At 40.6% G+C, this 22,975-nt stretch overlaps 1 protein-coding gene across 1 annotated transcript in view; it reads right to left on the bottom strand.

The window, feature by feature from the left end:
* Nucleotides 1–11,245: 11,245 nt before the first annotated feature.
* Nucleotides 11,246–22,975, bottom strand: part of epha7 (EPH receptor A7) — a 90,180-nt gene continuing 78,450 nt past the window's right edge. The window contains exons 11-18 of the mRNA XM_022764640.1: nt 21,524–21,649; nt 20,900–21,085; nt 20,520–20,581; nt 20,076–20,285; nt 18,706–18,855; nt 13,928–14,121; nt 13,140–13,295; nt 11,246–11,559 (exon numbers count right to left, since the gene is read on the bottom strand). Of these exons, the coding sequence (XP_022620361.1) occupies nt 11,445–11,559; nt 13,140–13,295; nt 13,928–14,121; nt 18,706–18,855; nt 20,076–20,285; nt 20,520–20,581; nt 20,900–21,085; nt 21,524–21,649 (1,199 nt within the window). The 3' untranslated portion in view covers nt 11,246–11,444. The remainder of the gene's footprint in view (nt 11,560–13,139; nt 13,296–13,927; nt 14,122–18,705; nt 18,856–20,075; nt 20,286–20,519; nt 20,582–20,899; nt 21,086–21,523; nt 21,650–22,975) is intronic.

The following is a 22,975-nucleotide window of genomic DNA, read 5'->3' on the forward strand; positions in this document are numbered from 1 at the left end:
GCTCATTGTTGATTTCACTATCACTGTCACAATCAAGGTTAAAGCACTGACTCTTACCCTTGATTTAAATGTGTTTATATCCACATCTATTGAACTGTTTAGGAAGTAGAGCCCTGGAGACATTATTATACTTATTATACTTCAAAAACTATGATGTTCAACTTCACACCTCGCTCAGGTGGTGTAGAAGGGTTCGCCAGTACATTCCTTTCCAAACAACCGACTGTTATTGAATATCATACCACTCTCTTCCTGTCTGTGTCCACACCAGCAACTGTCCACCAAAGGCAATATATACATATATAAATATATGTAATATAGAGTTAGGCAATATCCAAAATTTAATATCTCGATACAGTCCAGTCCAAATATCAAGATATATGATATTATTGTTGTGGGGGTATATATATATATATATATATATATATAGCCTGGGCTGCCCTCCAGTCTGGTTTTACGTGTCTCTTTAATAGATGTTTAATAGATGTCATATGAACAAAATCTATCCAATAATTCGTTTTTCATATTTTATAATTAAATCTGTCTTTTTTTTCTTTTTTGTAACTGGTTTGACGTCATGTTGGAACAAATGCTTCACACAGCAGTCGACCACTTGACCTTACAGAAGTTGGGGATTTTTAAAGGTAGAAAACATGCAGGCTGCGTTGTCCAGGAACTTTGCCTAATTTGAAACATGGAACAGTGGAATTAGAAACTTTCTCCAATATCCACAACCTAATGAGAATGGATTAATGTTCTCCTCCTACAGGCAGGTCACTGGCTAAACATTTTGATGAAGCGCTCACCCTTTTTTTTTTTTGGATGCAAGCCCTCTTTCTCCAAGAAATCACCTCTATTTTTCTTCAAGACAGGAGCAACAGATTAGCCATGAAAAGTCTACTTTGTTACATCTGTAAATACCACATTATATTTCCCCACAGGATACGTCTGAGCTGTGAAAAGCAAAGCCTTTGTTTTCTAAATGGGTCATGATCTGTTTTCCTTGTGGAGTCCAACAGGTAAACCATTAGTCAGGCCCGCACGCTCCTCCTAATCAATTTACACACTTTAGAGCCATTCATCTCCATATCCCCATTTGACTTCTATATGAGATGCAAAATGTCAGATACTGTAATAACGGTGGAGCAGGGCTCAGGATTATTGCAGAATCGCCAAATACAAAATGATTTCTTTCCCTGTTATCGTCCTCTGGCAGTCTGCCGGGTTCCTCTGTTTTTTCTGTGGCAGTGCATCGGCGTATTGGAGAGATGTAGATGAAGACATTTTGTAGTCTTATGAATACAGATCTAATATGTGATGCATTGCATTGTGATGCACCCAACAAAGCATGTCTAAGTTCAACACTGCATGTATTTAACATGTGTAGATATAGAAAACAGACACAGGCTAATGCTAACTGTACCTTGAAATACACTGTATATTGAGTGTACTGGTGATTAGCTGACTAGCCTGAGAGCTAACATTTATACATAGTAGCCCGACTGTTACTGGAGTTTGAAGCCAACATTTATATAATAAGAAATCTGATATCTGCCATTATTATTATTATTATCATTATTATTATTATTATTAATATTATTACCAACGCATACCATACTGCTGTATCTTGACAAACATCAAATTTAGAGTTGGATGTTTGAAATGATGAGTGGATTTTTCAATCTTCACATAATTCATTTCAGTTTCCCTTTTTTCTTAATGTTATAATTTTGTGAATCAAACACTTCGGGTCTCGTGGATAAGAATAACATAAGAATAAGGATAACAATACTTATTACTCAGCTCTGGCACTTTGTAATAAATATACGTGGTTCTAAAAAATATTGTAGGTGGCAAAATAAACCAGGTTCTGCTCGAATAAGCTGTGAAAGCAGAAAACAACGTGCAACTGCTGATAGGTAAGATATGAGGTGTAGTTCAGTCAGAAAGCTGCTGGGTAAGAGATTAGAGTTCTGCGTGCGCATCCGAAATCTACAGTTCTACAAGGTCTGTACAGAGCTTCGCAGCTATTGGTGGTAAACTGGATAAAGTACTATTAGTATTTTGTGGTATAAATGAGTCTGTTTTTCCCCTCACATTTATCATTCTCTGCCTGACTTTTACTTTGCGCTTTGCTGGTTTATAGTAGCAGTGACACCAACAGTGAGTTAGCATGGCGCTAAGGTAAGCTGCATGCTAAGACATGTCCAAGCAGACGCAAAAAACACGAGTAAACCACATAACACACCACTTTCATGCAGCACTGTTTGGCAGAGACACACACACACACACACACACTTCTGCTGGGACCAAATACTGATACTGTGAGAACAGAAGCGCTGGAGAAATAAACACCACACAAAAGCCTTTTGTGTTGTGTTTGCCAAAAATATTCATGACGATCATAACTTTATGTAACTTTCTCACTACAAGCTGCCAAGATGTGCAGGTGTTAATCTCTCAGAGATAACATTTATTGACAGATGAATATAACAGGACTCTCATGATGGGTTCGAACAGGTTTTTTTTTTTAATAAGGCCTTTAACACAGTTCAGGCAGCCAACTCATGTGGAATAAACTATTTCATTGTGAACTATTTGTTCATTCCAGGCACGTGAAATAATCAGTAATCAGAAGGTCAGAGGTTAAATCCTCGCTTGTCCAAGTGTCCTTATGCAAGATACTGAACTCAAATTTGTCCCGGATGCCTGTTCCATGTCTGTGTGGGTGTGGTGTAAACACTGATTAGACTAGAAAAGTGTATGTGCATTTACAATTTAACACACACGGACAGCAAAATAAATCCGGCCCATACTTGGACCACATTCTTGTTTTCTTCTGGCCCAGTATACACCCGGGACCATGGCCCTGAATCTGGCCCATATACAGCATGACTGTCAGATGCTACTTCCACATCTGGACCAAGTCTGGCACACACACAGAAAACCTTCCGGCCAATACCGGAATCTGCCCACATGCAAGTATATGGGCCAGACTTGGGCCGATATTGGGCCAGAAGTTTCAGTTCAGTTTTGTCACTGGGGCTTAATCTTCATCAGCACATGGAGTTTGTTCAGTTGCCATGGAGTTGAACAACGAATCTGTACATTGCTTATTTGTTTGAGTAGATTTCTAGCAAAGAAAGTCGTCCCTTTAGAACGTGATGAAAGTGTGTTCTGTGGATTATCCAGTGGAACGTGAACTCTGTTTATGGAAAGAGATGTTGATTTTAAACGTCTTTGGTAATTTGGATGAACAGACCCTCTAAGTTTCTTCACTAAGCCGTCTAACTTCTCTCATCCTGAGATTTGTTTGACAGTAATAACTATAAAGAGGCGCATTGGTTCCAGAGTGACTCACATGAGGTCCCAGTTTAAGGACTGACTATCAAACTAAGTATCTATCTTTAGATGTTAAAGCCAGGCTTTGAGATAAAACACCAGAGTACTTTTTCTTCCTCCTTGCAGACTCTTACCTCTGAAGATGATCTCACCATTTAAGCAGGATCAGGCTTGTAGCTTCAATTAATGGGGAATCGAGGAGTAGCCAGAGTGAAACAGATGGACCAAAGCCAAATTCATGTGAAAACCAAACCGGGGCTTGCACAGAGACAGTCGAGCAGGCTCGGAGACAGCATGGTGAGCCAGCGGACTTACCAGAATAAATAATCAGAGCCGCTGAAAGATGTGATCAGAAAAAATCCGTTCGAGCTCCTTCGAAGAGTTTTCTGCAGGATTAAATGACAAAACGTGGGAAGGCTGTTTGGACATTTCTGGCTGTCTCATCGCGTGTGCGTGTGCAAACAAGTTTTGGAAGTTTGTCCACACAGTTTCTCAATCACAGTCAAACACACACACCTGAAGGGTGGCTGTAAGTGTAATCCAGAAGATAAATGATTAGGATGAGTGTTTACGATAACTGGGATGAAATATATCCATGAAATCCACGAAACAAACTTCCTCTGTTACTTCTTGATCCGTGTGTTTTTGTTGCCTAAACCCTGTGCTGTAGTTGGGATGCACAGATAATGAAGAAAGTGAGAACTTTAAAAAGGTTGGCTTGGGATTTAATCTGGGTTTGTTTTTGTTTTTTGTTTTTTTGCAGAACTGTCGACGCTCTTGTGCGAGGACAGCTGCCACACCTGCAGTGCAGCGGGAACAGCGCTGGAGCTGCGTCCCACATCCCTTTTCAGAGCTGTGTGGCCGATGGAGAAGGGGACAGAGAAATAAATCATAGTAAAAGCAGAGCGTTGGCAGGAAAGAAACTGGGCGGTGTGGAGAAGTGTCAGGGAAAAGATCACCACGGGATCTTGATATTATTTGGCTCTGTGATTCTGAAACTGGATTGGAAAAGGTTCGTTCAAGGTGTTCGGTTTAGTGAGGTTTAACACAGTTTTTCAAAAGCTTCTGAAGTACAGAAATATAGTTTGTGAGAAAAACAGCTACTGATGTCTGGGTTCAGTTTTCTCTTTCTTTGTCTCCTTTTGTCTTTCCATCTTGTTGTTCTTGTGTTGTTCCTTCCGTCTGAGCACGGTGGCGTTTGAATTGTTTCCCTCTTTGTTGTTGGTTTCATTTCAAATAAATGATCAGAACGAGTTTCATGTCTGGATATATGGTGCGTTCTAACAAACCACCTTTATGTTGGGTTGCCAGGTTGTGAAAACTTCCTTTGACTTGACTGGATCATGTGACCCCTTCCCCTTCGGGTAAAGGGCTGCAAAGGATTTGTACCAACACCTTATTAGGCATTTTTTTAATAGATTATCAACATCACAGCTGTTTTATTACCACATAAAAAAGCACTAAAACACTATTATATAAGGGGTAAAGCCTTAGAAAGAGCTATAAAGCCGTGGCTTACGACTTATAAACTAAACTGACATCAGATCCGATGCCCTACAGTATCAAAACAAGAAGCATGGTTAAATGATATAACCTGTCATTTCAGGTGGATTTGAGGATGTTCAAATACGGTTCAAACTAAAACGAGACTAAAATATTCACAAAATTTGATTAATGACTGAAGAAAGACAAAGATGTCAAGTGTCTCATCTAAAACCAGTTTCTTTGAGTAAGACAGAGACGCTCCGATCCCACTGTTTCCACAGCTGACGAGTCACGATGATCGGCTGAGCAGCGTCACGTGACAAACGTGTCAAAATGTCATAATTCTCAATAATTCATAGGTTATGGGTTTGAGTCCGGATAGAACAGCATCTGGTCAACAGTAGCTGCCGGTGGCCGCACAGTCGACCGTTTTAGAGCAGCGAAGAAGAAGCCATTTCCAGGGAAAACTGTGTGATACTACAAAGTTTATACAAACCGTTTGATATCATCAGCTGTTTTGACGGTTCGTTTGTTTTGTGTCGTCTTTGCTGCATCAATAGAGTGTTTACTGCGCTTTCATATCTGTAGCGTACTGGGGTTTTATGATGATGAAAACTGAGCATTTTAATTACACTGTAGAGGGGAAAAAAATAGCTTTACACTCTCTGAGTTTCATGCTTTGTATTGGAACTATGTCTCTATTAAATAAATAAATGAATAGATAAAAGTAAATTAACATTACGTGGTATCAGATCGGTTCATAGACTCGCGTACTCGCCGATTCCTGATCTAGTATTTTAGGCAGTATCTGAGAGTAGTATCGGTATATAGATAAGACTTAAATATCTTTAGGCTTCATTAAGTGATATGAAAGATGCTGAGGAAATACGGCCCATGTGGAAATAGCTTGTAAACGAACACCACCCAGGATATGAGAAATGACAAAAACACTGCAAAGGACGACAGAAACTTCTATAGAGATTGTATTATATTTCCAAAAATATATGTACAGTCTATTACAAAGGTTACAAAGCAAAAAGAATTGTCTATGTAACAAGAAATTGTCTAATTAAATGATCTTCTGTTGGGGAAAATACTTTTGACCAGTGAATATTCTTCAATCCTTTCATCACAGAAAAATAAATAATAAATTGACAATTTGTATTACTGTACAACAAACTAAAAAGGCAAAAAAAAAAAAAGAAAAAAAAGACAAAGTCAAAGTAAAGATGGAGATCCTATCAACTGTCTTTGGTCCTAAATGAGAAATTATGTACAACTGAAATCTTGTGGGGTGACAATAATTCATCTGCAAGATACAAAAATATAGTGCATTTTCAATGTATTCAGAGCTCTCTACTGAGTAATATGTGTAAAAAAAAAAAAAAAAAGAAAACAAACAAAAAAAACAATATAAATAAAATGTACAAGTTTTACAATTAGAACATATACAAAGATTCCCTCAAGTCTCGACTCGTTTCGGACACAATCAACAGTGCTGCACTCTTTGGAATTACCCACCACCTCGCCAAAAGCGGTGAAACTAATTTCCAACTGCTGTACCACAAGGTTTGAAAAATAACTTCCTGCTCTATCTGCTGCTTCTGATTCCAGCCAGCCCTCCACATCCAAGATTTTTTTGTTTGTTTTTATGTATTTTTGCTGAACTGCAACTTTTTATTTATTTATTTATTTATTTTTATTTTTTTGTCCAGAGCTGAGCAGCCTCAGGTTGAGAAACAAGCTGAAACAGACAGTAAAGTGACTTCGTTGGTGACGGTTGCAGGTGATTTGGACGTTGGATCGATTTTATCCTGAACTTTAATCTCAATTTGGCCCAAACTTCCTCCAGCACAGGTAAAAAAAAAAAAAAAGGGTGGGGACAGAGGAGTTCTACTTTAGGGTGTGAGGGGCCTCCAGGGGTCCTGGTTTTAAAATGAGAGCAGGGGTGGAGGGGTGGTGGTGGTGTTGTTGGTGGGGGGCGGGGGGGTTAGACAGAGTGCTGCCTGTGAACTGGGGAGTTTTGTGCTGACTGAATGACTTTATGCCGGTATTCAATTCAAAGGGCTGGCCAAGACCCAATTGCTGAGCTTTGCTGTACGGATAAAGGGAGGGTGTGTGTGTGTGTGTGTGTGTGTGTGTGTGGGACACAGTTGGGGGCTCAGAGCTGGTCAGGGTGAGTCCCACAGTCGAAAATGCATCAAAGCATCGTGAGCTGGATCATCCTGAAAACGGTGTGGGAAGTTTAGCGATGTGCGTCGCGGCGTGTTCGCGTGACGCACATCGCTAAACTAGAGGTGGGTTCTGAAACACATATACCATACAATATGGTAACCGGTCGGTGCTGCCAGATCGGGTCTGATGAAAAGTCGCCCAATCAGAGCCTAGACCTCATCAGAGAAGGGTTCGTACATTGAGCTAAGCTTTTAAAACATAAGATCCAAGCACAATCAACATGTGTACGAACACAATCCACCATCGACACAAACAGGAAGACGTAAACACCAAAGCTGCTGAGCCGGATTCGAACCGGCGACCTTGCTGTCACAGTCTACGCTGACAGTACTGGAAACTACACATGAACTCGGCTCTACTTACAATCATGAAAACACTGCACTGAAGTCGGAGTGAGTGAATGAGCTAATGAGCTGTGAAACATTGGGAATTATTGTGGCGCTGATCGGCCTCTTAACGCCCAGGCGACAGCAGCGGGAGCCAAGGGAGAGAGCGGAGGACCATCCTGCAACGTCAGCTCTGCCCTAAACCCTAAAGTTAGAAACACTGGAGGTCTATGAGAATGAATGTCGTGTCAGTTTTGAATATTTAACGAAATTTAAATTTTACAGATAAAAAGGTAAAAGAAAAAAAACATTGACTGATCACGAAATCACGACACGAGTCAAAATTAAGGTGGAAATCATCCAAATTAAGAATAAAACATGTTCCTGCACTATGACAAAATGAAAATTTGGTTTTGTGGGTCATCAATTATCAGACATTGTGCGTCACACCGGGCCTGTTCAGCTTGGATGAGAAGGACTGATTTACTGGAATACAGCCTCATTTTTTCTTTTTTTTGGTATAAAAAGTAACACAAATTATCACAGTCTGCCCAATATCATTTTTACCAGCCTAATTAAATAAAAGGTCTCCCAACTGGGCCGAAAACACTCTCCCTGGTTGTGAAAATATCCAGATTAGCTCTAATGCTAAAGAAAAAATCCCTTAGAGGCTCAGAGCCTCCTCTCTTCTGATTGGCTCACCGACCTGTTGTTGCCAGAGCTCCAGAGAGAAGCCTGAGAGAGGAGATGTGAAACTACACTGAGATATATCTTCTTATAGATCAACACTTCAGATAAAGCACAAGAGAAGTGTAAAATACGGGACCTTTAAACATCCGTTCAGTCCACTGCTGCTCTCTGTGATCACCTCTGATTGTGGCTGTTTTGATAATTGTTAATGTGAGTTATATAATCTAAGTATTTGCTGTTATTCATATTCTCCTATTATCTTATTATTACCTATTACAGACTAAAATCAGCCATTTTTCACTGTTTTCTGTCATTTTCCAGCCCAGACAATTATCTTCTGAATGGAGTAAATAACTGGGAGTTCGACTGAAACTAATAATCACTGTACTTGCAGCCCTGATCAAATATTCATTTTCTGATCATCCTCTCGCAGAATAAATGTAAAGACAGGTAAGTGACAACACCCGAACTGTGTCACTGACATCTGAAGGCAACAATGAGCCGTCCACCGTGATGACGGACCGATTCTTTTCCAACACCTCCTTTTACACCGAATGATTTCAGCTTCACCCAGAGAGAGGAGTGGAGTGGAGGGTGTTTGTGAAAGGCTCAGTGCGGATGGAGCTGACTTCATGCGGATGTGGTCTAGACAATGGAGAGAAATGATGAAAACCGCTCGTCAGTGAGCTCAACAATTCCTGATGTGTTTTCTTTCTTTTTTTTTTTTTCCTATGCAAAACTTTGAGAAAATGACTTGTGACTTTGAAAATATAGATTCACATCTCAGGCTGCAGCAGCAAATAAAAGAAGTTGTAATGGTTTTTCCTCTGTGAGCAACACTCCCCTTTTTACACGACAGCTGAATGACTGTATTTTCCTATCAAAGAAAACTGCACTAAAACATATTTAACATGGAAAACGTGTCTTCATTTCTTTTCTTTTTTTTTGCATTCCAAGTGGAGACAGATGGCACCAAGTAGGTTGATTGGCTTTTAGGACATCCTCTGCAAAACGCCCCCCCCCCCCCCCCCCCCCCCCCCCCGCCTCGCCTCGCCTCTGTTCTCCATACAAAGCTGCATGGAAGAAAAGAGGAGCAAATCTTAAGAGACACTTTAACTTTTATCTGTGCCTGTGAGGGGGAAGAGCGGCGGAGATGCATGAATAAACAAGGGAGAAGCTGCGTGGTGGCGGCCGACGGAGCCGGGGACGATGGGAAATTCAACAGCACGATCCGCGTCTGACACGAGCTCCGGTTATTTGGTCCCCAGCATTTTCATACCCAGAACCCTGAAGGGGGCTCTTTTGATTTCTGGGCGGCGCACTGGTGTCAGAAGATGATGTCAGCAAGGCTAATTGGCACCTTTCTAGTGTTTCGAATGTTGCCTCTTTCATCTCTGCAGCCACTCGGTTCAACACTTCCATGCCGTGTTAGATTTTCATCAAACGTTTAGCATATCAAGTGGCAAAAACACGACTATGATTATTTTGTCTGATGACTTGGCACAGCAGTTTTTCTGAGCACATTCCCAAACCGTTTTCTTTTTTCTTTTTTTCTTTTTTTTTAGGTCAAAGAGGTACATTCCTTTCTTTTCCCAAACTTTCCTTTCCAGAGAGCAAAATGAAACTTCTGGCCCAACATATGCCTGAATCCTCGGCCCAAGTCTGGCCCATATATACCTCCACATCTGGGCTGATTCTGGCTGTTATCCTCCAGTGTCGGCTGACAGCCAGGAAAGTTTTCTGTGTGTGCGCCAGCATCGGTCCAGATGTGGAAGTAGCATCTCGCAGTCATGCTGTATATGGGCCAGATCTGACGACGACAAGCATGTGGCCGGATTTATTTTGCTACCTGGGTTCTCTCCTTTTCTAGCGATGACTGAATATTTCCAAAGGGGTTTTTGTCTCAGCACAGCACACACATGCGTTTACACCTAGCACCTTAAAAAAAAAAAAAAAAAATTCAGGTGAGGACCATTTCTACCTGGTAATTATTGCTCTGTTTAGTTCATCTCTTCTTCGCTGACTGTCACTCGTGGCATTAAATCGTGTTCGTGAACTTGATCTGACCAGGTCAAGTTCCAGATAAAAAGAAAACTACAAAAAAAAAAAACAAACAAACAAAAGAAAAAATAAAAATAGGGAGCTTGTCCACCCTCCGCAGAAAGCATTGCCATTGAAATGCCTAAAATAGCGGCAATACTCAAACATATTTTAAGGCAGTATTACGTCTACACCTTTCTTGGATCCACCCTTTAAAAAAATTGTACAATGCACCAACATTTGTGTGCGACATTTTAGGCAAAACAACATGCGGCGGCTCCAATTTCAATACAATCTTTCAACAGTGCTAAAACATTCTACTCAATAACCAAGTTAACGGTTTCCGTGTTTCCTGTAGTGAACACTAAGACAAAGGATATTGCTACTCTGATATAAAAGAAGTCTGGTGATTCGGAGAACAGTTCACGTCTCGCGTCTCCTCAGTGTTGCACTCTTCGGAAAAAATTCCTTGATTAAAAAACAACAACAAAAAACAAAAAAAAAAAAAAGAAAGAAAAAATTGAAACCACGTCAAAAAGTCACTCCTGTAGGCGGCGAACACGCACTTTTGAGGATACCATGAAAACACTGCAAACGGTTCAAACAGTCCAGCGTGTCTCAAGCACAAAAAAGAAAAACAAAAAAAAAGGTACCTTGGAATCTGCACCTAAAAAGTTCCCCTCTGTTTTTAGGAGAAAAGAGGAGTTTACCCTGTTGTCAAGTCCAAAATCAAAAGAATCGCTGCATGCGCAACAACATGTCACGGTGGCAGATACAAAGAAAAATTAACAAATTAGAAAACACAGATTGCAAGTAGACAAGATGTTTTTTTTTTGTTTTTGTTTTTTTTTTTTTGTTCTTTTTAAAGGAACTCCATCGCCGTGGTGTGCACTTAAATCATTCATTAAGTTAGAGAAACGTAAGCGTCAAACTCCTTTCCAATGTGCCGTTTGATATGTGGTTGAGTTTGTAAGCGCCTCTTAAAAAGTAATAAAGGAAAAAAAAAAAAACAAAAGAAAAAGTCTCGTCCAGGTAGTTTCTTTTTTTTGTTTCCGTTTTTTTTTTTTTTTTTTTTTTTTTTTTTCTTTTTTTTTTTTTTTTTTTTTTTTTTTTTTGCCCTTTTCCTCTCTTTAGTGCCCTTTGAAGACCACAATCCTTCAATGAGGAACAAAGGAATGATTTCGCTCCGGACGCAGCCGGAAGAGTCAGACATAGCAGATGTCTGTTTACTTTGACCATTATCCCCGGTTACGTCCCAGGCGCTGCTCCGGATCAGTTCTGGTTTCGATTTGACCCCCGTACTGAGGTGGTGGTGGCCCGTCCCAGTCACACCTGGACACCCGTGCCGTGGAGATGGAGCATCTGGGCTCTCATAGTCTGTATGCTGCTCATGATCTTTTTCTGATGGCCCACCAGCGTGATCCCCAAGCTCATCACGTCCCTGCAAGACAGGACAACACGTCGGTCAATGCACCGGACCACAGTACGGGACAAAGCATGCTTCAGGACTTTCGTAATCGTGCGGGAAGGAGTCTCAATAATGCATTTGAACATCAATTTCAAATGATGTAGCGCAAAAAAGACGATCTGAAGGAGAGTAAAGTTTCATTTTTTTCTTGGGTAATATGCTCGGAAAGTTTACTCTGAACCTTTGAACATTTTACGGGGATGTGGAAATGGATGTTGACACATGATGTGACTGGAAACTCTCAGTAACAACTCGAGGGCAAACCGCAGTCTGGGCTGATGCTCGTGTTCTCAGCCAATAAGAATGAAAAGTCACAGCCAAGACTTCACACTGACTCGTGCTGTTTCAGATGCAGACACACTATAAGGACCTTCAGTACGATATGGTGAGAACACTTTTTTTTTTTTTTCACAGATCTTGCATCTTTAATATTTTACAACATGTTTTATCTTGTGAGGTTATGGAGTTTGGGTCCGTTGTACAGTAAAACAAAGGAGAGTAGCCCTCAGCTAACTGTGCTTTCTAGAAAAAAAAAAAGCTGTAGATTCAATAATTGGTTGAGCAAACAGGAAGTGAGGAACTCAGTTGCAATATTACAGCTGAATAAGTCACTGGTGGTTGGGACTACTGTGGGCTCAGCCCTCATTGCCGATGTTTAACCTTGTGACTGTTGATCCAAATCTACCTAAGGCCTACATGAGTCACTGACCAGGTGAGAGGTTTCAAGTCTGAGTCTTTTACAAATGCATGCTAAGTAGTAGAGAACAACAACAAGAGTTGCGCCATTTTTACTTTTGCAGCAAAGGGCCGTGGGTCGGATTCGAAAGTATTAAAACCCAATAGTCATACATTCTGTCATTGTATTACTTATGGATGGAATTATAGTGAAAACCAATACTGAGAACCACTGCTTTAAAAGCCAAAAGAGGGAAAGGGAAGAATCTCGCCCTTGGAGCTGCTGAGACTTTTAATGTGAAAGAGCTGCGTAAAAAGTGTAACAGTAATGTTAGCTCAACACCCACTACGGCAAAAATAGGGCAAAGTAGAAGTGATGAGAAGGAATTAGTGACTGAAAACATTTTTTTTCTGATGTAAAGACACAGTCAGAGCAATAAAGCAGTGGATACAACTTGACTGCTTTTAAACTGATGGAATTAGTTCTGTGGAAATGTACACTTTATTGACTTCATCAATAAAACAGGTAAGTGTTTAGTTTGCATTAAGAGAAAATTAAAACAGGAGGAACAGCAGAGTCAATAAACAAGGAGGTTAATGACTAAAACATGATACACTACATTAATAAAACAAGGGGAATTAGAAATAAAGGCCTGTTTATCTGCTCGGGCCAATGTTTGACATAAAGTTACATTAACTCGTAAACCTCAAGGGATGGCGGCGAGTCAACCAACGCTCGACTTGAATGTAAAATGCAAAAGGGTAGACCCATTTACTCCCGCTCAGATGGAAGAAAGTGTAAGTGAGATCTCTAAATGCGGCTGGTATTAATGTTCACTACCGATGCTTAACCCCTTCAGGTCTTGGTATCTACTCACTCGATTGACATCCTGGCCACAGATTCCAGGGAACTGTAGCCAGCTGCTGTGAAGTTGTCTCTGTATCGTTCCATCTTGATGGCTTCCAGCCACTCTCCCACTGAGCGGAAAGCGGTGAAGTCTGGTGTGCTCTGATCTAACAGTGGACTAATTGGTCTGCGGGAAGAGCACAGAGAGATGTTTATGTCTTATGTGAAAAGAGAACGCCGAAAACACAATCAAGCAGGAGATGAGACAAAGCGACGACCAAAGGCTTCCAGCGGTGCAGCAAATTGCAAGAAGGGGAGAAACTAGCTGAATGTTGGCTTCAATCAATACAAAATTCACAAACAGATGCAGCGTGTCAGCTTTCTGCTTCTGAAAAATATTTTGGTCAATATCTTTTCAATCTGAATACACCCAAGCCATATAGTCTCCATATAGTAAAGTGCCTTTTAACCAGTTGTAACCTCTGAGTCTCAATCTCACCTCGGGAAAGTATGTTCTGACTGCAAATAGAATTCATTTGACAGACGTCAAAGTGAGGTCTGGAGTCCCCGCTGCACTTTAAAGTACCAGGAACTCATTATAGAGATTGATTTAAAAGCCCTGCTATTGACCATAAAGTCATGGAAGCTGCTTTGGGGTATCGATCCCCCGGGATTTATCTTTCATCTGTGAACTACAGAAGCTAAATCATCCACTGGACGCTTCGGATCATCCACTAATGCACTGAAATAAAAGTTAGAATTCTTTATCGTATGAAGCAAGATTTTAAAATGAATCAAATTTTTTTTTTATTTCCTCACCTTGTACACGTTCCCACTGGGGTTTTCAAGGTGTTAGGGTTACGGATCATCTTATCAAGGATGCCAACTATCTGATCAAATTTGGGACGTTCGGCTCTGTCTTTCTGCCAGCAGTCGAGCATTAGCTGATGCAGGCCTGGTGGACAGTCCATGGGGGCTGGAAGACGGTAGCCCTCCTCTATTGCCTTTATGACCTGGAGAATACAAAACAGATGGATCATTAGTATCAGCACTTAGCATCACTTTAACCCTAAACCACTTGGTATCAACCTTTAGCATCATCCTAACCACCAACCCCTATCCATAACATACTTAGTCTGTACTTCAGTCACTCTGACAATAAACCATTTTGTATCAGCCTTTAGTTTCACCCTAACCCTAAGCTCAAACTCCTTGATATCAGCCTTTAGTACCATCCTAACCTTTACCCCAAACCCTTTAGTATCACCCTAACCCTTACCCCAAAACATTTAGTATCACCCTTACTCCGATCCACTTGGTATCAACCTTTAGTATCACCGTAACCCTAACCTCAAACAATTTGATATCAGCCTTAGGTATCACCCAAATCCTTAACCTCAAACCCTTTATTAGAAGCCTTTGGTCTAAACCTAACTCTAACATTTTAGTATCAGTCTTTAGTGTCATCTTAACTCCAACCCTTTCTGGCAAGGTCAATAATTTACTATTCCTAATGCACATTTCATCCTTTAATCGCCAGGTGTGTAATAAACTGTGTCGTGGCTTAATCATCAAAAGAATGTTGTGCTCTGAAGAATAAAGGGCCGGATTGGGTGGTTGTGTGTCAATGTGTGAAAGTAGCTGGACTGAGGGTGAAACAAGTTTCTGATCATACCCCATCCAACCAATATTCCACTCAGATACTAACTATCTAAGTATTCCTCTTTCTAAATGAGGCTGCCGAGATCTATCTACTGTATCTGCCCCTTGCTACAGCTATTAATGATCTCCATTTGTATTTGTCAAGCGCTGTCCGCAAAATTATTGACTGAACGATTCACCAAGTTTGTGTTATGTCCGTGTCAATTTTACCGTTGTCTTAACGTCTCTGTCAAGTCTGAAAGAATTACTCATGTGCCATCACCCACGTATTTCATCTTGACATTGGAGACTTTTAGTGGGGGCATGGAGTTTGAAAGGCGTGGGGATTTACCAGGCGGGGAGGAGGTCTAAGCGAAGATGCTACATAATCATATTATGGGAAGTGTAGGATCCAGCAATTTTGGAATGTGACCCATTCTAGGGATTAAAAGGGATATATGCGCCTCTACAGCATCGATTTTAACTTTTTCTTTTCTTTTCTTTTTTTGGACTCTTGTCTTTCACAAGTTCCCCAAAGTTTCTGGAAGTGTGATTTGAAATTGCCAGAACTTGGCTTTGTTTTAGTCATGTTGTTTAGTCTCCATCATTTCAATCAGTTACGGTGACATTTAATTCTCCAGTTTGATTGCTGAGATCTCTGTTGTTTGTCACACATTCGGACATGTTTTAAACAAATGCCCTGTTCATCCTCATTTTCTAAACCACTTATTTGGAAGAGAGTCTGAATGCAAATGCAGCCAAAGTGTCTGCTTCAATAGTCAATTGCCTAGGTAAACTGCTTGTTTATTCCCAGCGCACAAAGCTTTGTCTAACTAGTCTCTACATCTCATCAGTGAAGCTGCTGAGGAAAATGTTATCATAATTCATAGGTGATAACGGCAAAGACAAAGGAAATGAGATCCATCGTGTAATAAATGAAAATAATAAATGAACTTTACTTTGATGGTCATGTTAAAAAAGGTTGTGTAATTTATTCAACTTCATTCATCAAGCTATCATTTACTGATCCTGAAAAGGTTATGCATGCTCTTTATTTTGCCTCAGCTTGATTAGTGCATCTCTCCTCTCACCGGGCTCAGGCAGAAAACAATCTCCTGCCTTCACTCAGTCAGCGCTAAAAGCTACAGCTGGGCTTTTACAGAAACACTTTAGGAGATGGAATCATATTACGCCAATCCTTGTCTAGCTTTACTGGTCGACTGCAAGTTTTAGAATTGATTGTAAGATTTTACTGATAACCTTCAAGGCACTACAGGGTCATGCTTCTGGTTGCATTGCAGACATTTACTAAGATATATGCCACAGTGCAGACAGAGTTGTTTCCCTGAGATTAATGTCCCACATTGTTTATACGTAAGTCTCCAATAAACAACAGAAAAGCAAGCGTGATGCAAGCAGTTTAGCACGACTTCATTAGAAGTCAATGCCATGACAACAGTAGGTGCAGTGGGCACCTTGATTTAAGTGTCTTGCTCCTCTTCCTTTGTTTCTGCGTATATTCATCAGCTATTCATGTCAGGACCTCTCAGACAAGAATGAGTCATGGAGGGAAAAGGTGTCAAAACACTGAAATTGTTGGGGGGAAAATGCAAATAATGTTCTCCCAGCATCCCTGGAGGATGTTTGCTGACGTCTTGACAAAGCACAAAAAAAATTTCTGACATTGACGTCTGTCAAGTAGCAAAACGCCACATGCACCAATTTAATGGCCGGACATCTTGTTTAGCATTTCTAACATCTGATTGTTCAATCAGCAGGCCTCTGCTCCGGAGCGCCCGAGAATCTTAATCATGTTTAGCCCTGATGCCGTGGGTACTGAACACCGGGCGCCATGCAGGAATCTTAAAGCCAGGACTCGCTCGCCTTCTGCCATCAATCAAAATGTGTCAAGTGTCCGACAATAAGGAAAAGCTTCAAGTGGTCTGGCACAGTTGGACGCTCTCAGTGGGAGTTGGCAGGAAAGCAGGCAACAGCACTCAGAGAACTGCGGGTGAGTCAATCATTATAGCAATTTGTGACATTTGTAAAAAAAAAAAAAAAAAAAAAAAAAAAAAAAAAAGATGTGTGGGACTTTAAAAAAAAAACGCAGAAGTGTTCTTTGAGGAAGAAAAGTGTGGGCAATGTCATGGAGTCAGCACTCAACAATTTAGCTGATGGGGACACAGGGATGGGTATAAAAATGATCACGATGATTATGAATCATGATTACCCATCTCAGATTCATGAATCAAATTAGTTTTATCATTCGGCACCTTTAAAGATACATTATCTTATTTAATTACGAAATTTTCAAATTTCCCCTTCCAGCTCTGGTGCATTGAGTTTCATAACATCAGCAGTGAGGTGGGAGCTTGAAGCAGTGTCACTGTTTGTGTTATGTGTGTCTTCTTTTCTTTTTAGCTGCATTGCTCCACGAGCTGGAAAATCTTGTTTTGACTGTTTTATGGTTGACTGCAGTTCGACTGTATCACTTAGACAAAAAATAAGAGTCATATTACCTTGGGATACCAGTACAGCCTGATATTGCTGACTCATGTTTAGGATTTGTTACTTACTCAATATATATGCTGTGCAATTATTACAGCGTTTTATGTGCAACAAGAGAGGTGTAAAGTAATTCCCTAGCAGGGAATGAGTGAGCTAAATGTCATTTAAAAGGTGTCCAAACAACTATAATCGCACTTCACTAAAGTTAGGGACCTGGAAAGATTAAGATTAAAAAATAATGGTCAAAATTAGTGCAGCAGAGAACGATATGGTATAGATCCAACTCTAATAACATTGAAATGTTTCCCATAATGCACTGATTTGATAGCATCTCTTCAGCTTAAGGCTATTTTCTCAGACTTTGCAAAGCTCCTGCAGAGCTACAGAAGGCAGGTTGAGGAGTACTATCCATGGTGAATGAACCTAATGTGTAAAATCTACGTCTAAAAACAAAGTAAATTCACTGTAAACTGTAAAATATGCACGAGATGTTAGCTGTGTTATTGGCTCCATGCTGCCTCTCACACTGGTTCCCATTACCATAAGTCATTATGAACTTAAGAAATCTGAACCAAAAGCACTCTGCATGACAAGAGTTTTCCACTCCTCTTATTCGTATTAATAGCATCATCAAATCCGTGTTCTCAGTCAGGACTTCATTTTCATGCCTGTCCCATTTCAGGACTGTTTCTCCTTCAAATGGATTCAAACTCCATGAATATAGCAAGACTTCTTGAACTAATTAAGCCCAAGGTTACCGTCCCCGCAGAGCTGCTCTCATGAGGGTCTTGAGAGAAAGGCTCAAAGAAAAATCACAAACTGGGATTTTTGTCAGTGATTTTCTGTGTTTTGGTGGGATGACTTCATTAGGGATAATTAGAGATTAATGCTGGAAAAATCTTGTTTTCTTTACAATTCATGCCCTCTCTTTGGATCATTAGCTGGTTAAAGGTCCCATGCTGTCTAAAGGTAGATGTCCATGTGTTGTTTGATTATAAAGCCTAGGTCTAGGTTCTATAATAATACTGTGAAAGTATCAAAGCCTCAGTCCACAGAGAAATGCTCACAGCCTGTATTCAGAAACTGAGCCTTAAAACCAGCCGTCAGGACTTCTGTAACTTTGTGATGTCACATCAAAGCAGTCACCAAACCCCGCCCACCTGGACCCACCATCCAAACCTTGCAGGATTTGGTTTCTCAAGGTGTTTACCTGAAATCTGCTATATTTTTTATTAGATCACTCAGAAAACAGTCAGCCAATCAGAAGAGAGGCTCAGAGCTTGCTCTCTTCTAATTGGCTCACCAACCTGTTGTTATTAATACAATCAATAAACAACATGTCATGAACTGCAGTGAGACTGGGTTGAGAGATTATGTTCTTTGGATATAAGGTAGTCCAGAGTTATAGTATAAGTGATTGTATGACTTCTCATCAGGTAGCAACTCACATCTTGATTGGACATGTCCCAGTAAGGCCGCTCCCCATAGGACATGACCTCCCACATGACAATACCGTAACTCCACACGTCACTTGCGGAGGTGAATTTACGGTACTGGATGGCTTCTGGCGCGGTCCACCGGACGGGGATTTTGCCGCCCTGTTCAGTAAAACGCAGGTCAGTGGCTGGAGTAAAGATCACATTCATTACATCCTGCATCTTCCCCTAAAACAGCAATTAGAGAGAGTTTTACAATTACACACAGGGTCAACACTCAAACTCACAGCTTCAAAACATCTGCAGACTGATTGGCTTCATTAGAGCTGCACTGACAAGTTTGTACCTGCGATACTTTTCACTTGAGAGTTTTTAGTTGCAATAAAAGCTTGTTATTTTGTGTGACATCAGTATAGCTACAATTAACCTGACTATTATTTTCTTGATTGATCGATTGATCATTTGCTTTATCAATCCTCAAACAATAGTGAAAAACACAGATATTTCTCGCATGCAAGAATATACAACCAGCAAATTTCATTTTGCATTAAATATTCAACTATTTACTCATATTTCATATTCAACAGTAACTGAGACAATTGTTTTTTTTGTATGATTTAATTTTTTTATTTTGCATTGCCATGTAGTTTCTTCTTCTCTGTTTTCAGTTTTTTTTATTGTAACTGCATCAGATGTTTGTGATGAACTCTTGTGATTGGTTGTTGCAGCCTTTGCTTCTAGTATAATGTAAGATGTGCTTGATTTATATTATGAGTTTGATACAAGACGAATGTCCATGAACGAAGCATCGCATTTGTAATTAACTGACTTAATATTTGGTATATGATACAATTTTTTCAATAATACACAATATTAAAATAATGTAAGACTTTATCTGTATAGCACTTTTCAATACAAGCGCTTCCCACCAGTCAAATGTCAAACATCGAAAAACAAATCAAAGTGTAAATGTAATTAAAAAGACATCACACAATAAGATAAAACTGACTCTGTGAGTCTGATCTCCTCTGACAAGTTGTTGAACAGTCAAAGGGATTTTTCACAACCTGGCAACCCAAAAGTTGTTCTAACTAATGGCTTGTAACTGATCTATAGAGCACTAGTTAATGATTACTGACCATTAGTAAAGAATTAGTTACGTATAAACCCATTATAAACAGAGATTTATCAGCGCCTTGTGTTGAAATGTGGTGCAGACTACCTGGGCGTGCACCCTGCTCTATTTTCATGCAGCGGCTGTGACTTGATTAGAGAAGTTTGACAGGTCTCGGGGTACAGAGAGAGAGACAGAGAGAGACAGAGAGAGACAGAGAGAGACAGAGAGAGACAGAGAGAGAGAGAGAGAGCTTTAATTGACTCACAGTTGTTGTGTAGACAGCCTCCGGATCATCGTCTATCACCCTTGACAGGCCGAAGTCAGACACTTTACATACGAGATTGCTGTTGACAAGGATGTTTCGCGCAGCCAGATCTCGATGGACGTATCCCATATCAGACAGATATCTCATTCCCGCCGCTATGCCCCGCAGCATCCCCACCAACTGGATGACTGTGAACTGACCATCGTGTTTCTGCACAGAGGAAGCAGCAGGCGGGTCAGTCATACTCGCTGACCATGAGGGAAATGTAGGTCACAGCAGCCGCTGCAGCAGCTCTAGCACAAGATTTATGATATTTATGCAACGCACAGATCATATTGCAGCTCGCCCGCCTCCAATTTGGGGAAAAAAAAAAAAAAAAAACTTTCTAGAGAAGTTAGAAAAAATGCTGCTTTAAACCTCATGCGCTCCGAAGGTGATACTCACCCTGAGGAAAGCGTCTAATGAGCCGTTCTCCATGTACTCGATGACAATCATGACTGGTTTTCCTGGAGAACAAAAAAAAAAAAACAAAAACAAAAAGGGAGATGATTAATTGATACCTAAATTTTGTTTGCTTACAAAATGCTTCACAATAAACGACCGAGCCGAAACTGCTTCCAAGTTATTTTTAGCTGCGGGTTTCATTGGCTTTTAATTAAAAGTTACCATCTGCTCTTTTTATTACAGTGTCGAAATGAGAAAATGTTAAACAGGGAGTGTGGCTAATTTAATCAGATATAATGTCACTCGTAACTGTGGCGCTTTTGCCTCCCAAAGCTACATATATCTCCGTGATCAGGACTTGAACTGTCTTCACGGTTTACCTCTCGTGACGACGCCTTCCAAGTGAACGACATTGGGGTGGTCGAACTGTCCCATGATGCTCGCCTCGCACAGGAAGTCCCGTCTCTGCTTCTCGGTGTAGCCCACCTTTAAGGTCTTGATGGCGACCGACACGTCCCGCTTCCCGGGCAGCTTCAGCCGGCCGCTGCACACCTCCCCGAACTCTCCTGTGCGGCGATGAAAACATTTGTGAGTGAGGGGATCGGTGTGATACTTCACCATGACAAATTTATTAGTGCTTTTTGAGACAAAGCAGCTGTGCTGTGGTGGAATACAAATTGGGAGTGCGACATCTTGTTATACTCAGGGGAGTGTAACCAAGACCTATAATAAGACATGCTAGAGATGCATAGATACTGTCATTGACCGCCTCTGTAAAACCCATGTGGCAGCAATTTTTTCAGCTGCGGGAATGGCTGCGACTGCCTCCACCAGACACACATTAATTGCAATGAACTTTTTCCCCTCTTTGCAATTGCGCTATCAATATACAATGCATAAAGCTGTGTCCCTACTCAAGGTGTAAATATTTGGCTGTCAGCGTGATATATGAGAGCGCGGAGAGACTAAACAGCAAGAGCTGAGAGACACGGGGATGGGCTCACCTGCTCCAATAACCCGCTCGATTTTAATGCAGGAGGCATCCAACTCCTTGGCAAATTGATGGACAGCCCTGTTCGGGTCCTCGTACGTTTCAGGGTCGATGTAGGTTTTGGTGCCTGGAAATTTGACTGTAGAAAGGTAAGAGGATTACTGTTACGATTAAATATGCACACAGCGCGCCAGCGGGCGCTTGACAGGCAAACGATTACCAAGACCAGTGATTCAGGGGGAATTGCTAGAACAGTAAAAGCGGGCAAGTGTCAGGACGGGTTTTCACACACTGAGGGGGGAAATTCATGACAAAAAAGGGGAAGCAAAGATTTGAGTAACCCATACGCGGTGGCTTTTATGAGGCTGCCAGTTACCTTTCACCTCGCTGCAGCTGAGACTGGCTCGCTGGAGAAAAGGAATCTGCCACAACCAGCTCACGTTAGCTCACACCGCATGATATCACTCCAAAATTTTCCCTTTTTACACTTTCAATTTGATTTACTCTCTTAAATCTCTAGAGTGTCTCAAGCTGATAAAAAAACATTAGTCTGCTCACAGCAATAAGCTGCGCAAGCAGCAGTGATTAAACATTTTTTATGGAAGGACTGAAAGAAGCTCTGTAATAATTTGAATTTTGCAAGCAGCACTTCTAAATACTTCATGTTCAAGTTCCACTTTACAACCTTAAAATGTTTTTAGTTTGAAAACAATATTTTTGTGGTTTGAATTCTCTTTAAAAAAAAAAAAAAAAAAAAAAGACAATTTCAGACCTACTGGAGATTACAGAGCGGGTTTCAAACCGCTTGAATTCACATACAGGTAACGGTCAAGTAAAAAATTTACTTATTTTGTGGAGGAAATAAAGAACCTGTTGAACAAGTTTTGAACCCAAACGGTAAAGATGCAAAATGTCTTTTAAACTTTCAATAAAATTACAAAATAATGTCTTAATGTCACGATTATGATCCTTGGATTCGACGATCAGGTGTTAAGTTGTTTCTGCTGCCATCAGTACGGTGGCCCTGAGAGCTCAACACACTGCAGCTTACTTATTCCTATATTTTACACTTTTATTCATTTATCCACAAGAAGAAATATTTTAAGAACCCAAAACCCTCTCAATGTAGTTTCACATCTCCTCTCTCAGTCGTCTCTCTGGAGCCTTGGTACAGTATTAATATTGAACCTAGACCTGATTTATAATCAAACAACACACGGACATCTACCTTTAGACTGTATGGGACCTTTAAAAAAAACCCATGCCAATAGACAAATCATAACCAAATACACAAACACACTGACTGGGACGCACTTGTTCAACGCTTTGTGTCTTTTGAAATTAAAAAGCGTCGAACGAGTGCGTCTCAGCCAGGTTCATCACTTTTTAGTGTCCCCTGGAAACACTTCTGTTGTCGTCTGCGCTACCTGCAGAGCCTTTCTGTATTCAGTTGTGTTGTGTGTGT

This window comes from Seriola dumerili, unplaced genomic scaffold, assembly GCF_002260705.1.
Source record: "Seriola dumerili isolate Sdu_G_001 unplaced genomic scaffold, Sdu_1.0 BDQW01000025.1, whole genome shotgun sequence".
NCBI lineage: Eukaryota > Metazoa > Chordata > Actinopteri > Carangiformes > Carangidae > Seriola > Seriola dumerili.